The 18,360-nt window shown below is 39.0% G+C and overlaps 1 protein-coding gene across 5 annotated transcripts in view; it reads left to right on the forward strand.

The window, feature by feature from the left end:
* DYNC1I1 (dynein cytoplasmic 1 intermediate chain 1) overlaps positions 1–18,360 on the forward strand; it is a 318,520-nt gene that overhangs the window by 237,055 nt on the left and 63,105 nt on the right. For all 5 annotated transcript variants that reach the window (XM_050782914.1, XM_050782917.1, XM_050782915.1 and 2 more), the window contains 3 exons: positions 10,439–10,585; positions 14,896–15,009; positions 17,856–17,989. In XM_050782914.1, coding sequence (XP_050638871.1) covers positions 10,439–10,585; positions 14,896–15,009; positions 17,856–17,989 — 395 coding nt within the window. The remainder of the gene's footprint in view (positions 1–10,438; positions 10,586–14,895; positions 15,010–17,855; positions 17,990–18,360) is intronic.

An 18,360-nucleotide genomic window follows, 5' to 3' on the forward strand; every position in this document is an offset into this window, starting at 1 on the left:
CTGGACTTTGCCACTTACTATTAATTTGATCTTAAGCCAGTGGCTTACTTCTCTGAGCCTGGGTTTCCTAATTGGAAAAAATATAGGCAAAATTACCCACCTAGTAGGACTGATACAGCGATGTGTAGTATATGCTTGACACTTATCTAGTAAGTGCCCAAAAATTTTGGAATGCTGGCCACAAGTAAATAGCCATGTAGCTGGGGGTGACAGTGATAATGTTCAGTAGCATTCCTGACAATAAACAAGAAAACTCCTAGTGTCTACATGGAGAGTGATGTTGAAGAGAAGTTGGGACCTAAACCTTCATTTCATTTTTATTTATCATTTTCTGAGAGCCTAATTATTTCAGTGGAGAGGAGATACAAGGAGAGATGTAAAAACTAGCAAATAGGCCAGGCACGGTGGCCAACGCCTGTAATCTCAGCACTTTGGGAGGCCGAGACGGGCGGATCACGAGGTCAGGAGATCGAGACCACCCTGGCTAACACGGTGAAACCCTGTCTCTACTAAAAATACAAAAATTAGCCGGGCACGGTGGCGGGCGCCTGTAGTCCCAGCTACACAGGAGGCTGAGGCAGGAGAATGGTGTGAACCCGGGAGGCGGAGCTTGCAGTGAGTGGAGATGGCGCCACTGCACTCCAGCCTGGTGACAGAGTGAGACTCTGTCTCAAAAAAAAAAAAAAACTAGCAAATAACCTTGAAGGAAATTAAGCTGTGGTATTCTAGCAGAGGAACATATCGTAAGTTTCTCGGTTGGGCTGGTTGTGAAAATGACAAATGATTCCATAAGGCAAATATCCAGACCCGGAAGGAAACTTATCCCACAATGATATTGGGTCATACTCCACGAATTAATTGTTTTAGAACCGTGTTTTTCATTTTTCTGCATGATATGAAGCACCTACATGTGTTTGTTAAATACACAGATCACTAGATGTCTACCTTGGAAATTCTGACTCAGTATATCACAGTGAGGACCCAGGGGTTTCTGGTTTTTGTTTGTTTGTTTAATTTAACAAGCAAAATTGTATATATCTATTGTATACAACATGGTGTTTTGTTTGATAGGTATACATTGTGGAAGGGTTAAATCAAGCTATTTAATATGCACATCATTTTTTATAGTGAGAACACATAAAATCTACTCTGCAATTCTTAAATATATAATATATTGTTATTAACTGTAGTCACCATGTTGTACAGTAGATCTCTTGAATTTATTCCTCCTGTCTAACTGAAATTTTATGTCCTTTGACTAATATCTCCCCAGTCCTTCTATTCCAGCCTCTGGTAACCAATCTGTGTGTTTAATGAACTCTCCAAGTGCTTTTTTTTATTCAGATAAGCTTAAGAACCATTAATTTAAAACAGTACTTTTCACATTTGACTGCAAAATACTGATGTCCCAGTCGCACCCCCAGAAATTCTGACTAAATTGGTATAAGATGTGACCTGAGCATTTGAGATTTTTTAAAGCCCCCCCAATTGATGCTAAGTTACAGGCAAATTTGGAGTAATACTGATTTAGAAAATAGTCTAAAGGGTACCTGTAAATGATGAATAAATAATAATTAGATGTAAAGTCACATCACAGATCAATAGAGTCTAGCTCTAATTCAAGGTATGAAAAAACTGTCAAGAATAAGGACTTAAAATAATTAAACCACATAATAAATGGTATAGTAACATGTATTACTAGATCATCAGGACAACCTCCATCATCAGGACAGGACCAATAATTACTACTGAAATTACTGGAGAAAGATTTGTTGAGCAAGAGGAGTACTCTGGACCACTTGTAGTGTTTAGAGATGATTCTTCGAATCAGGAGGTAGTAATTTCTAATTCTATGTGGGAATATATTGTTTGTCTGTCTTTAAACTATATTACCTAATTCAAATCTTCCAACAGCCCCAGGGAAAATAGGCAAAGAAAATGCCTGTTCCATAGGTAGGGTAAGAACTCTTATGCTCCTGTTATAAACAAAACAAAATAAGGCTTAGATACCTCATATCCATTAGAATGGCTAATACTAAAAAGAAAGCAAAAAAAAAAAAAGAAAAAAAAAAAACCAGAAAACAGAAAATAGCAAGTGTTGATGAGGGACATGGAGAAATTGAAACCCTTATGTATTATGGGTGGAATGTAAAATGGTGCGGCTGCTTGCATTAGTCCGTTTTCACGTTGCTGATAAAGACATACCCAAGACTGGGCAGTTTACAAAAGAAAGAGGTTTAATATGGACTTACAGTTCCACCTAGTTGGGGAAGCCTCACAATCATAGCAGAAGGCAAGGAGGAGCAAGCCATGTCTTACATGGATGGCAGTAGGCAAAAATAAAAATAAAAATAAAAGCTCATTCAGGGGAACTCCCCCTTATTATACCATCAGATCTTGTGAGACCCACCCACCACCACAAGAACACCGTGGGAAAGACCTGCCCCCATGATCCAGTTACCTCCCACTGGGTCCCTCCCACAACACATGGAAATTCAAGATGAGATTTGAGTGGGGACACAGTCAAACCATATCACTGCTACAGAAAACAGTGTGATGGTTTGTCAAAAAATCAAAAATAGAACTACATTATGATTTAGCATTTCCACTTATGGGTATGTACCCAAAATAAGTGAAAGCAGGATCTCAAAGAGATGTTTGTGCACCCATGTTCTTAGCAGCATTATTCACAATAGTCAAAAAGTGTCCACTGATGAATGAATGCATAAAACCAGATGTGGTATACACGTACAATGGAATATTATTCAGCTTTAAAAAGGAAAGAAATTTTGACACATGCTACAACATAGATAAACCATGAGGACATTATGCTAAGTGAAATAGCTGATCACTAAAGGATAAATATTATATGATAATACTTATATGAGGTACCTCAAGTAGTCAAATTTGTAGAGACAGAAAGTAGAATGGTGGTTACCGGAGGCTGATGAAGAGTGATGGGGGATGGGGGATAGGGGAGGAGTGAGGAGTTAGTGTTTAAAGGGTACCAAGTTTCAATTGGAGAAGATCAAAAGGTTCTGGAGATGGATGATGGTGATGGTTGCACAACTACGTGAACGTGTTTAATGTCACTGAACCATACACTTGAAAATGGTTAGGATGGTAACAAATTTTATGTTATGAATATTTCACCACAATTTTAGAAAATAAATAATTTGAAAAATGTCCCTCAAATATGCCAACAAACTTAGGGCTTAAAGGATTCACACAGCTACTAGGGTTTCAGAGCAGAAAGTCAGTTCTTGGGACTCTGGGTCAGCCAGTCCTCCCTTTCTACCTCCCTGCCTCTCAGGGAGTAGAAACTGAAGATGATGCTCAGAAAGAAGGGAAGAGGGAAAAATAATTGTTTGAGGAAAGGAGGATTCAAGCAGTCCAGACACAGTTGTCTTGAAGATAACAAATAAAGTTGGTAAATTTCATGAGGTCAGAAATATGTCTGCATGCTTTTAACAATTAAGATATATTTTACAAACCACAAGTTTACCCTTTTAAAGCATACAGTTTTGTGTTTTTTTAGTATATTCACAAAGTTGGACAATTAGCATTGTCTGATTCCAGAACATTTTTATCATCACATAAAGAAACCCCGTACTTAGTAGTCATACCTCATTCCTTCCAAGCCCAGCCCTAGGCAACCACGACTCTGCTTTCTAACTCTATGGATTTGCATATTCTGGACATTTTATGTAAATGGAATCATATAATAAGTGGCCTTTTATGAGTTGTTTCAGTTAGTGTAATGACTTCAAGGTTCATCCATGCTATAGCATGCATCAGTACTTTATTCTTTTCATTGCCAAACATTCCATTGTATGGATTTACCACATTTCGTTTATTCATTCCTCAGTTGAGGGACATTTGAGTTGTTTCCACTTTTTAACTATTATGAATAATGCCGCTGTGGACATTAGTGTACAAGCTTTTGTGAAGACATATTTTTTCAATTATCTTGGGTATATACCTAGGAGTGGAATTGGTGGGACATATGATAATTCTATATTTAATGTTTTGGGGAACTGCCAGACAATTCTCCAGAGTGGCTGCACCATTGTTCATTCCCACAAGCATTGTAATGAGTGTTCCAATCACTCCACATTGTCACCAACACTTACTTCCATTTTAAAAAAATTATAGTCAACCTAGTGGATGTGAAATGGTATGTTATTTGTGGTTTGCATACCACCTTTGTATTCTCAGCATAAAAACCAGGACAAGGCACATGATAGGGTCTAAATACTGAAAGGCATGAAAATTCCAAGGAATTCTAAGAAAGGTTATCAAGATTTCTAATCTATGGGAAATCAAATTTTAGAATCAGCTGCTTTTTATTTCTTAGTATAAACAGTGTCAAGAAGGAGCAGGTAACTAACTCAATCTTTGCTCCTGGGCATCCCCACATTAATGGGGTGATAACTTTTGGTAGATGCTTACTCCTCTTGGAATTTAGAAGAGTAGCCTGTGCACCCCAGGACAGAGACTTAGAGAGAGGAAGGGATAGTTTTAGAAGAAAAAAGAGGCTGGATATGTTGGCTCATACCCGTAATCCCAGCACTTTGGGAGGTTGAGGCAGGAGGATTGCTTGAACCCAGGAGTTTGAGACCAGCCATGGCAACATAGCTACATCGCTACAAAAAAAAAAAAAAATTAAAAATTACCTTGGTGTGGTTTCATGTGCCTGTAATCCCAGCTACTCAGGAGGCTGAGGCAGGAGGATCCCTTGAGCCCAGGAGATCAAGGCTGCAGTGAGCTGTGACTGTGCCATTGTATTCCAGCCTGGGTTACAGAGCGAGACCTTGTCTCAACAACAATAATAATAATAATAATAATAATAATAATATAAAGAAAAAAGACCCTTTCCCTTCATCTCAATTAAAGTTAAGTGCCTGACCCATGACTCATGTCGTCTTGACCAGCTTCACACCTTCCATGTTGCCAAATGCCTGGTGCTACATGATTGCCTATAGGAGGGGTTTTCAACAGCAGTCTTCTCCAAATACACTTTTCCATTAACAAAAGAAATATCTTTGTGGGTTTTTTAGGTACTGGCAGAAATACATACTAGTTCACTAGTAGCTAGAAGCGTCTGATGTGTCTGCCTCAAAGCCCTCTGACAGTGAAGCATTTGTTTTTAGGCAAATAAAACATCAGCCACCATTAAACAGCATATGGCAACAATATGACCAGTCCCTCCCTGAGGGCTATCGTCTCCCCAGAAGAGATGGTACTTGAAATAGGAGATGCTTTTTGAAAGCAGAACCCCTATTTCTCCCACCCAGGCATGATGGCTGTGGAGTGGGCAGAGTGCCATGCACGGAAGGTCAGAGGCAACCAGATCAAATGGGAGCCCAGAGGGTAAGCTTCCCAGCCAGGAATGACCAAAGGTTGTTCACCCTGGGCATCTGGGTCTGTGGTTAAGGGGAAGTACCATCTCTAAGCTGGCCTGGATTAGCTCTACAAAATAGAAAACAGCCTCCACAGCCACTTAAAGACGGGTCTGGGCTAACTTGAATTGAATGTAGTGATGGTGTGCGGTGAGTGAAGGGAGACATTCCAAGCTGAATCTCACCCTCATCTCTGTGGAATTCCCTGTGAATGGTGTAAACTAAACTGACTTGTCTTTAAATAGATGATGAAGAGGTGGAACTCTGTTTAGTGGGTCAGCTCATGTGCAAGTGAACATGTGGCTATATGGATAAGGAGGTGGTCTGTCTTTGCAGAGGCGGCCAGTAACTGGGCCATCTGCTCAGGATTAAAAAACAAACCCTTGGCTGGGTGCGGTGGCTCAAGCCTGTAATCCCAGCACTTTGGGAGGCCGAGATGGGCAGATCACGAGGTCAGGAGATCGAGACCATCCTGGCTAACACAGTGAAACCCCGTCTCTACTAAAAAAACAATACAAAAAGCTAGCCGGGCGACGTGGCGGGTGCCTGTAGTCCCAGCTACTCGGGAGGCTGAGGCAGGAGAATGGCATAAACCCGGGAGGCGGAGCTTGCAGTGAGCTGAGATCTGGCCACTGCACTCCAGCCTGGGCAACAGAGCGAGACTCCGTCTCCAAAAAAAAAATAAACCCTTTCGTCTAAGGCATCTGCTAAAAACTTTGGAAACTGTCAATAGAGTTGGCTTGGTCTTCAAAATATAGTCTCAAAACTTTGCTTGTCCGAACTTGGGAGGAACATATTGTGCAAATAATCAAAATGTGATGCTTGCCCTCTTAGAAATTGTGGTTCCTGATATAACACTGTCTTTGTGTTATATGTGTTGGAATATTGACAGTCAGTCTTACCAGCTTTTCATTAAGCTTGTTACATATGACCTCATCATATTTCTGAGCCCCTGATTTGACCAACAATATGGCCACATCAATGAAATCATAGCCTTGTGAAAATGGAGTTCAACTGTAGCGTCAGGAAAGATTACTTTGTTAGTTAACATTATCGAAAAATCCTCACCAACTTTATAATTATTTTCCACTCACATAAACTACTTGATTGATTTTTCTTTTTTAAGTATTTTATAGAGATGGGGTTTCACCATGTTGCCCATGCTGGTCTCAAACTCCTAGGCTCAAGCAATCCTCCTACCTTGGCCTCCCAAAGTTCTGAGATTATAGGTGTGAGCCTCTGCACCCAGCTTGATTTGAATTTTTAAAGGCCATACGTTATTTTCCAAAGTAATTCTAAGGCATTAACATTTTAAGGAATAAAACAGAATAGGAAATAGTTAAGACTATAAAAATATCTATACACATATATATTCTTATAGAATAACAAGGCTAGGAAACTTCTTGTTTTCAGTTAATTTTGTTTGTCTGCATTTTGTTAGTCTTAGTTTAATAGTGCTTTATTATAACACTGAATAACTTAATGTAAAATTTCAACTGCATAGGGAAGTAATGAAATTTTTAAAAATAACAATGGTGTTACTAATAATGATTTTTTAGATTTTATCTCCAGAAAAATGTACTGTTAAAAATGTAGGACAAAAATCCCCACATTTTTTAGTAGTGTCAACCAATTTTTCTGAAATGCTTTTTTACTTTTAACCAAATAAAGGTAGTTGACAGGATGATATCATTTGCTCTTTTTACTGACAGTCAGTAAATTCTATGACAATTAGCAGCAACAGCAATGACTACATAGGTAACTGTGGTAACAGCAAGAGGTTGCAACAGTAAAAGATTTCTGAGATCTTTTACTCTGAGGATTGTTGATGTAGACTTTCCAAATTAAAAGAGGAGCTCTCATTGTCCAAACTGTAGGTAAGACTATAAAAATATCTATACACATATATTCTTATAGAATAACAAAGCAAGGAAACTTTTGGATGAAAAATAAAAAATTAACTCACTCATCCAAATGTTGGCCACCATTACATCAAACATCAGGGTATGTAAAGATATCTTGTGAAATGACTGAATTCTCAAGTTTACATCTAGGTCATTGAGATCTTACTATCCTAGTGTTTTTACCTGATAGTAAAACACTATCAGGTAATAGTGTTGGTGCGTAGTGTGGTATACCCTGGATACCTGTGTTGAACGCAGAATAGATATGTAAGCATATCTGTATATATTTTAACATATATGTCATGTAGTACATATAACATATATTATAATTAATGTGTTGAGCTTAAGATATAAGTGAAATTGATGAACATAACTATACCTCATCTTCCAAATAGAAAATGAAAAAAAAAAAGTCTACTCTTTTTCCTCATGGATATATTGTAAAAATAGGTTTTCAGCGAAACAAAGTAGACTCTGGAGGCAGAACTCTGGTGCTGCAAGCTGGTGTTACTCTTTTTTAGCATTAACTTCACTTTTTATCAAATTTAAATAAAACTCTGAATTTGAGATTGGGGGCTTTTGTGATATTTAAAATTTTTTGAAATGGTTTAGTAGTCCTTTGTTGGTAGTAAGTGTTGGATGAATGATTGAATGAAGAATGACCAAATTAATGAATGGACAAGTAGGTTTTGGAGTTGCCACCCTATGGGGTTGGGTTCTAGTTGATTGCCAACTATGTGTTTCAGTTTTATAGAAATACCTGCACCGTTGGTTTTCCTCTGGTTTAGTCTCAACAAACAGTACAAGCTTGGGAGGGATATTTGCTGGGATTTAGCTGAAACACAGAAGCAATCAAGTGGTTGAATTTCTGCATTTTAAAAATTGAATGACATTCCTTTATCCATATTGATTTGAGCTTTGGTAAATTCAATTGTTGATACCACCTGGATAATTTTAAATCTTTCTGAAGCTTTAAAAAAAAGTTTCCAACATAGCTCCAGCAACATAAGAATTTCATCAATTGAAAGCTAAGAATCATTTCTGTGGGATGTGTAAGACAAGAAGCTGACCAGCATTATTTTCTTTTTCTTTAATTCAGTATCATTATTGAGAGTTATTCTTGAACTTTATGAAAACCAGATTGGGGCATGAGCGTGTTCTCCATTGAATCATGTTCAAGGAATTGAAACTGAAAATCATTCAAAGTAGGGAAACATGACATTGAAAAATAGTCTACATTCTTTATTCTCCCTCAGAGTATCTGAGGCTGTTTCTAACTAGGAAGCCTTAGGCTGATAGGAGATCTGGGTTTGGTTTCTTGTTTTTTGGCTTGTTCTGTTTTATTTTAATAGATGTTTAGTTTACTAGTCAAAAAGAGGTCTTAGGTTTTTGTTTGGGGTTTTTTTGTTACTACTTTGCTGGTGTATCAGTTATGACCTTGGATCCTCTTACTCATTTGCTCCAAAAGTTGTGATTTCTCACCATTGTCCACAGAAAAAATTCCAAATAATCTCATTCAAGGCTTTCTGCTCTCTAGCCCAGGCAATCTCTTAGCCACACTTCTTATGATTTGATTCTTCCATGCAAGTCCCCTCCCAGTCAAAACAGACTATGAGCTGCTCACAAGTCTCGTTTTGCTGCCTCTGGTCCTTTTCCTTCATTATTCTATCCTTCAGGAATGCCTGTTGCTTCTCTCCAGTCTTTGAATGTTCCATGTATACTTCAAGGTGTGATTCATCCTCTTCCATGAGGTCTTTCCAACCGTCTCACCGTTTCCAGCCTCCTCTCCCCCTCCCTAACTAAAACAAATCTTCTCCTTCCATCTATCCCCCTCACACACAGAGACACACACACACACTCCACATGCTCCTACAATTTAGTCATAGCGTGTATCACATTCAAGGCTGCTACTTGGGTGTGCACGTTGTGCTCTGCACAAGAACGTCAAGCCAAAGGGACACGTGGGGATGAAAATCCTCTTACTCTCCATTTGCCAAGGCGTGCACCTGCCCATACGACTGTGTTTCTGCAGAGGATACCTTTTTCTGTTTTCCACAAAGGCACCGTATGGACTAGTAGCCCATCTGTTCATCTGCATCCATGTTTTTTAGTTCCCTTTCCCAGAGCACAAATTTGCTGAGGGCAATGACCACCCTTTTATTCCTACCATTCCTGGTAAAATGCCTTCTTTACACATGGTAAGTTCTCAGTGACTTCGTTTAATTTAATTAAGGCATGAAATGTATTGGCTAAAAACAATTACTTTAGCTTATAAATGCAAATATGAAAAGTACTGTAGGAATCAAAATGGACTTAGCAGATGTGGAACAGTAACTTGTCTGACTTTAAGTGCATTATGGTTCTATGTCAGCTAAGTAATTTCCTACAAAATGTAGTGCCCAGTAGTCTTTTGTGGGGCTTCAGAAACCACATTTGTGACAGACTATGACAGACCATGGGAGAGCTGGACTGAAATCCATTTCTGGTTGTTTGTTAAAATAGGCAAGGAATAACATTCAGAATTTTCTGCAGTGGGCAGAATTAAGGTCAGGAAGAATGCCCATGGGAGGTGAGGGAATTTTGGGAGGAGTCGGTTGGATCAGTCTGAGGTCAGTATACTTCCTGGAAGTCTACATTAAGGCAAAAACAAAACGAAGACCTCATCTTAAAGCCCTTGAAGCTAGAATGACTCTGCCTTTACCAACACTGCAAATTGTGTAATTTGACGTGGCCATGCTCTCAAAGTAAAAAATTGCTTCGTAAAGGCTTTAGTGGAGAATTAATATTAGTTCTGTTGCAATTTTATGTGACAAATGGGAAATGTCCATAAAGCAAGCTTTACAGACCACAAAACAATGATGTACTTAAGATAGGTTTTATGCCTATTTAATAAAATGGACAGGACTTAAAATTTCAGATTGCAAGGAGTAACCATTGGTCTGCCTCTCCAAGAAAGTCCCGTGCCTATGTACAAAATTTCTTAGTAACTATGCACTTTTACAGTCCCAGCTTTAAATTGCTTTTTGTTTTCCAGGATGTATTGAGTTTATGTGATGAACTGTTTTCAGGAAGAAACAAGCCATCTACAACCATTTCACAGTGCATCTCTTTCTCTCTCCTTTTCCCTGACAGTCCTCTGTGATGTCAGTCTGCTTTGCCCGTTTCCATCCTAACTTGGTGGTTGGTGGGACTTACTCGGGCCAGATTGTTCTCTGGGACAATCGCAGTCATCGAAGGACTCCGGTGCAGCGGACACCCTTATCAGCTGCTGCACACACGGTAATGCAAATTTTTGCCATATCCCTCTGAGCCACCAGGCCTTGAAAGAGAAAATAACTCTACTCAAAAAGTATGGATGTTTTCAGTAATGCCAAGTTGGGAGGAGCTACTTTATTATGATTGAATCCTGACCAACTAAAAGTTAAGTGAAAAGTAGATGAAGGAATCACTGGCTTTAGGTATGTCTCTTAATAACGTACATGTGTTAGGATGTAGGGAGGATCTCCTTGGCTCTCCCAAAGGCCACCAGTGAAGAGAAACCTTGGACGAGGCATCTGTGGAATTGTTTTCCCAAAGAAACCCTATGCATTTACATTATAAGGTGGAAACATGTATTTTCAAATAGATCCTGAAGAGTAAGGATTTCACGTCAAGGGATGATATACAGGACTTTTGCCAACAGGCCTTTTCCATTTGTGATTTGAGCGAGTACTTTGACTTTAAATTCTGGAATGTGTAGTGTAAGTCTCAACATAAAGTCTACAGTGACAATATAATCCTTGGGGTTAAAAGTCAACATCTCAAAACCATTACCCATAATTTAGTAGAAGAGGTTCAGTATAAGTGTTCATAAGACAACTACTCTGTCATTTCCTTTAAGAGAATGACAGGTGTGTACAGCAATTGTTCAGAGGAATGAGAAGACAGGCGTGTCTCCATCAATCCTTGCTACCTTGACACTCAGGGTAACTGATGTTCTTTCTCTGAAATGCCCAAATTATGCCCAAGGATACAGCTCTACTCTTGTTTTCAATTTCCTTAATGTGCTTGCTGCATTTGTTTCATATGCTGGCCTCAAAAGCACTCTGGCATGAAAAAGGACTGCCAGCTGTTTAGCTAAGTCCATGAGGAGGAAAATTCTCCCACTCTTGTAAGATTATCAATGGGAAATGACAAATACCAAGTCAGCCCCAATTCTGATTGACTGGGGCCAAAGACACATGCATGTGAAACTAGTTCTTGGGAATCTTGGGAAATTGCTCTTGCCTACCTCATTTCCCCCAACTAATAACAGAAAATTGTGGCCCAGGAGAAGGTGGGCCTGATGCAGGTGTTTGGCAAAGTACTGTGAAACCATGTCTTGGCCCTGTTTGGATGGCTGGTGTGTTTCTGAACGTACCTTCTGAAATTTCCAAAGTTGTAAATCCAAATGTTAAAACATTTAGCAGTAAGGTTTTGGGGAAAATTCAAACCCAGGAACTCTTCCAAAGAATTAACATTTCTTTTGCAAGTAACTTAGAGTGTGATCATCACAACTAAAATACTATTATTATCAAACTTACTGATGTTATTTCCATTGGAAAATAAAATAAGCCAGGCATGGTGGCTCACACCTCTACTGCCAGCATTTTGGGAGGCCGAGATTTGAGGCCAGGGGTTCGAGATCAGGCTGGCCAACAAGGAGAAACACTGTCTCTACTAAAAATACAAAAAGTAGCTGGGTGTGGTGGTGCACGCCTGTAATCCCTGCTTCTTGGGAGACTGAGGCATAAGAATCGCTTGAAACCGGGAGGCAGAGGTGGCAGTGAGCCAAGATTGTACCACTGCACTGCAGGCTGGGTGACAGAGGGAGATTTCCTCTTAAAAAAAAGAAAAAAGAAAAAAAAAGAAACAAAACTTGTCCACCTTTCTCTTTTGCTGTGTGTTTTTGTTGTTGTTGTTATTTTGGGGTTTTTTGTTTGTTTGTTTGTTTGTTTTTTCTAATCTATAGCTAAAAGTGAGCAGTTAATTTTGTGACTGTCTTTCAACTTTCACTATTGGCTGGCTGATTGGTACCAGGATCAAAAAGGAAAAAGAGGCCCAACACAGATTACTCACTAATTTCCTTTCACACCCACCACACATATGCATATGGGACAACAGGAAATCATAAGTAAAACAAAATCCTTCAGGCGCACAGTAAGTTTATTTCCAAAATAAATAAAAACAATCTGGCATCTATACTGGAAAAATTAGGTGTACTGTAGCTTTTTTCTTCCTTAATGGTAGAGTTGTGTGTGTGTGTGTGTGTGTGTGTGTGTAAGCATGCCCCAGTGTCTGCTTCTGTTTTGGTTTCATTACACCTCTTTTTTCTTTTAAACTGAGTTTTATTACTCATGGAAGCACAGGCCAGTACTGCTGATTAAAGCCTGGGAGGGGCTGCCACACACGCTCTTTCTCCGGGCACCTGGCTCTATTATTCTTCTAGACTTGCTTTCTTTCTCTGCTGGACCTTTCTGAGTCTTAATCTGTTAGTGTTTAATGATTTGCGTTGATGCTCAGTGGTTATCAAAGAAGCCCCACTGGACTCTTGTTGAAAAACAAGATGGATTTCAGTTTCATAACAGTATTTGGACCCTGCCTTCCCATTCTTCAGTTTTACTAAGTCTATACCATTTTCAGGTGAAAATTTGTTACATCCAATCTTCCATTGGATTTCCACACAGAGGTTAGCATGCTATGTGGCTCTGGTCTTGATAATACACCGCCTCGGGCTCTGCATGCACCAGAGACTTGGGAAAGAGCATTGCCTACAATCCCACAACCAATCAGCCCTCCTGATACTTAGAGAATTGATTGGGATAACATTTAGCTTCAGATCTCTGCTGTACTTACCACTGTGCAGATCCACTGAGGCTGATTCATTTGGAAGTTTCAGTAGGGACATGGTGTGAAAGACATAGGGACTTAGCTGACTATCCATAGGCATGGGGGAAATAGGTAATATAATTGTCAAAAAAGCAGATGTAATCTTAGCATGCATTAAATGCAGGCATATTTTTTTATCACATGAAAAGTGATAATTCAATGCTACCCAGATTTCTATATTCTGCTGGTCAGATTATAGGTAGACAGTTCTGTTTGATTCTCAGAACCTCACTGAAAGAGGAACTCAGACAAAATACAGCATTTTCAAAAGAGATTCACCAAGATAGGGAAGGTTTTGAAAACCAGGTACCCAAGGAACAGATGAGGGAATTAGTGACAGTCTGGGTAAGAAAAGATTTGGCAGGGAGAGGAGTAATAGGGAACAACTGTCTATAAATATTCAAAAAGTTGTACTGTTTTGACTTGATTAGTTTGGTCCCAGAGGGCAATGCACTGAAAGTATCTCCTTAAACTTTCTTTATCCCCATTAGTGGAAGAAAAAATTCCCCCAGGATACTGTGAAAATTGGCTGCCCTTTAAGGAAGGTGTTTAAGCAGAGTTTGAACGACCTCTTGGTTGAGGCAGATGAGTAGCTACGTTAGATGATTATTACCACTCCTTCTGACCAGCAGTTTATATGATAATAATAGTTTGGGAACCATCCTTTACACAATATCAACTTTCCAATATTAAATATTGTTTCATTGTAGTTGTGGCTAGGTATTATGGACAGTAACTCATCAAGGGTAAGACTTATACTGTCAGCTATTTACACAAAGAAGCACCAAGTAAGTGTGGTTTGGCCACTGATGGCTGAACTGCCTGAAATCTAACCCAAATTGCTGTAGGTTCTGCTCATGGTAACCTTCCATTTAGTGTCTAATACACAGCTGCAAATGATTTTACCCTACCGTTTAGAATTCTGCAGAGTGGGATAACCCACAAGAGTATGACAGAGGGTTATAGCATCTTGTGTATGGTTCCCGGGATGTATACATGACCTTTCTCAATGCCCTGGCCAAATCTAAGCCTCTATACTACTGCAAATGGTATTTTGAAAAATAAATATATTATTATCCTAGATTTTGTAGTAACGTAAAAGAAGCTAATTTTATCTCACTAGGTACACTGTGCCAATAATCTCACCACCAGTATCTCTCCCCCAGATTAAAATGGTATGAATATTAACCACTTTGTATAAAGAATGTTAACAAGTGTTTGGCATTGTGACTATAACACATTAAACTCCAGATTTAGTAACATATATTCCTTCCAAAAGTCAGTAGTTCTACCCTTTTGAAGACTGTCTTTTTCCATCACTCTTGTTGAGCTTAGAAGCCAGACTATGCAGTGGAGACTTGTTCAAGTAATCCAAATTCACTTCCCTGCATTGCCTCTGCCCCATCAAACCTCATTTGTTCTAGCTTCCTTCTGTTCCACTGCATTGCATTCTGACTGAACAAGGTGAAGCTTTGTAAGTATTTCCACTATTATGTGTTGCTGCCAGAGCTTTCAGAAAGAAATCAGGTTCAAATGAAAAGCAGCAAATGACCTGACGCTTGTATTATAGTATAGGATTATGTCACTCTTTAATCCTTGTTTTAGAGTAATGTGTTTGACACTCAAATGTAAGCATTTCCTCTTGGATCTGTGTCTGATCCTCCTTGTTTGTGTTTTTGCAGCATCCCGTGTACTGTGTAAATGTTGTTGGGACCCAGAATGCTCATAACCTCATCACTGTCTCCACTGATGGCAAAATGTGTTCCTGGAGCCTGGACATGCTCTCAACTCCACAGGTGGGTTTGTTTTTCCCTACACATAACACCATCCTGGTTAAAAGACATACCTGCTTAATGGAACATAGTTCCTAAAAGCCAAACCCTCACATCCTAGAGGAGCTAAAACCAATGGATGCACTTGAAAGACTAGGGCTTGCTTTCAGCAATCTTCTCTTGAAGCCAAAATCCATTTCCTTTACCACAAATCATGTAATTATTGTAATACATTAATCCTTAGGTCAGTTTCAAGTGAAAATGAAATAATCCATTCTAAATCATAGTAATTATGGAAGTTACCTATGGTATGAATTGTACTTACCCTACAGTATTGTTGAATAGATGCAAACGAGGTTGGAGCTCAGCAGAGCAATCCGTTATGGGTACTTGCATTGGAGGGAAGGTAACCCAGCAAAACAGAAATCCAAGCCCTTGCTTGTATCCGTGGCCTAGACAACAGCCTGTGTCTATGAAGAATTTATCAAACCATCTGTTTTCACCTCTGGAATGTTTGTTAGTATGGCTCCTGTCATTCCTTGCTCAGTAAATGAGAAGTCAAAAATGAAAAAGTTCCCAAGTCTGCAAACCAATACTGATTGCAACAATGGGAACCAAACAAAGGAATAGAAGTGGGAGAGACTGTCAAAGGGAGGCAACTAAATGCAACTTGCAAGATATGCCTATGTAGACAAACACACAAGACATACACATACACACATGAACACATACACACACACTTTTCCATATTTCTTTGTGTGAAAAAACAGTATTCACTATCCTGCAGCCAAAAATAACAGAGAAGAAGTCATTGTAGCCTTTGACCAAAATGTAAGGAAACATGAAGAAAACTGCAAAACGATATCTAGGAGATAATTCTCAATGTTAACATTCCCGTATTCTTTCCCAGGATAAAAACACTAGAATGTCTGTCACACAATTTTATAAGAAGTTAAAGTTTCAAAATGTACATAAGGAGACAGGGCACGGTGCTTCACACTTGTAATCCCGGCACTTTGGGAGGCCGAGGTGGGAGAATCATTTGAGCCTAGGAGTTCAAGACCAGCCTAGGCAACACAGCTTTAGTTTTTCTACCAAAACTTAAAAAATTAGCTGGGTGTGGTAGCATATGTCTGTAGTCCAAGTTCCTTGGGAGGGTCAGGCAGGAGGATTGCTTGAGCCCAGGAGTTTGAGGTTGCAGTGAACTATTATCACACCACTGCACTCCAGTCTGGGTGACAGAGTGAGACTTTGTCTCTTCAAAAAATAACTATTATTTTATTATACACACACACATACACATATACAAAAGGAAATATGGAAACTGTGAAGAACCAACCTCCTTTAAGTTTCCACAAAATACAGATGTAAAGAATACTAAGTTTTTAAAAATAATTTTAGGAAGAAAAAAGAGAGAGTGCTAACGAGTGGCTTACAATTGAAGTTCCTCTATTTTTGCTGATCTTTAACATTAGAGAGGCCTGGAGGGATTCGTATTTTATGGCTTTGTCTTAAAATTCTCAGCAATGTTTTGTTTTCTTTTAAAAGCCTGGAGATTATAAACAGACATAAGAGCAAACCCTCTATTTAGGAATTTTTAATTGCCCATTTTGCTCATTACACCTATTTGTTTAGGTTAAAACCAGTCGTATGTTGGTTCTAAGTCTATTTGTATTAGTTTTAGCATGCTACAGACTCCTGTGTCTATACAAAGATGGAAGATTTCATGACATGGTTTCCATGGATGGCAGGGAGGAATAGGGGCATCTAACAGTTGTCCTGGTTTTTCTCTCTCCCAAATGGGTAAAGGGACTTTTCCTTCCTTGTTGCTAATTTTAGCGGTGAAGCAGATCACTGGATGATCCAGTTTTCTGTATGACATAGTCACAGCATCCTCTCCCTTATCCCAGTTGCTGATGTGCTCCCTATGCATGGATATCACAAACTTTGAACACATCACAGGATCAGAATTTGTCTGTGCTACTTAGACTGTTAGCTTGCACTTTCAATTTAATGGACTCCTTGGCCTAAATGGTCGTCCATTTGCACAAGAAAGACTAAACTCTCAAGCAACTATAATGATATGATACCTCAGAATGATTTTTTTTTAATTATTTGAGACACACAAAATAGGCTATTTGATATAAATAGCCAGAAATACTCAGGGATATTAGTTATAATTGATTATTCTTTTCTGTCATTAAACTTAATCAGCAGTATATCTTTTAAGATTAGGAATCTTTAATTCTCAATTAAAAAATCATATTATATAAAAGAAAGACTTCCATTTGCTATTTTAAATACATATTTAAATATTGTTCTTTTCAGGCTTATAGCCTATTCACCCAGTGGCTGCCCTGCATGAAATCTAGTCCCTGTTGAAATCTGGTTTTTATGACCTGAGTGACAACTTTCTGGTTTTAGTCCATGGAGGACACATACTCCTGCTTTGACAAATGTGCTTAGTACATCTGATATTAATACATGTGTATTCTCACGAACAATTGATTTTGAAAATGTTTGTAAATACAAGGGTATTGTGTGTTTTATTAAAGCCTGGAGCTGACAAGTGTAACCATTACAGTATTATCTTTAGTTTCTGCACCATTAGTTTCAAAATTCTCACCTGTCATCTCTGCCTGACTTAAGAAGCAGCAGCACATGCTGATGAAATCCAGCCGGCCTGAAACCAGAGATCCACAGAAGCATGAATGTCAGGGGCAGTAAAGCATGGTTTCTGGCACAGCCGGGGTCTTTTGTAACGCTGTGTGAAAAGCAAACAGACGATTTAGCCAAATGATTTTTCCGTGCTATCTTTGGCATGGCAAGGAGTTGACAGATGGAAATGTAACCACACCATGTTTTGGTAGGAGAGCATGGAGCTGGTGTACAATAAGTCCAAGTCTGTCGCTGTTACCGGAATGGCTTTCCCAACAGGAGATGTCAATAACTTCGTGGTTGGCAGCGAGGAAGGTACAGTCTACACGGCTTGTCGTCATGGAAGGTGATTTTCTGTTTCCTTACTGATGATATGTTCTTCATTTCCGAAAGTCTGTTATCACATTCTGGATTTTAACCACCTTGCATTATGAGAAAACATCTCTGAAAAAATGGAAAGCACAACTTCAAGTCTTCATTATCTTAAAGAGCTACATCTGCTCTGGTCATTAGCTGTTCATAAGTCTATGGTGGTTCACACTGCCTTAAGGGAAAACCACTGAAGCTTCTGAGCATATCATAAGAGACCACTGGCACCTTCCCAGCATCTCTGCATACCTTCAGGGTCTAGACATGTGCCCATCAGAGATAACAATCCCCAAATATTTCTTATCCCTCCTTGCTTCATTGAGTTTGTATACTCAACTTCTTTTACCA

This window comes from Macaca thibetana, chromosome 3 (assembly GCF_024542745.1).
Source record: "Macaca thibetana thibetana isolate TM-01 chromosome 3, ASM2454274v1, whole genome shotgun sequence".
Taxonomy (NCBI): Eukaryota; Metazoa; Chordata; class Mammalia; order Primates; family Cercopithecidae; genus Macaca; species Macaca thibetana.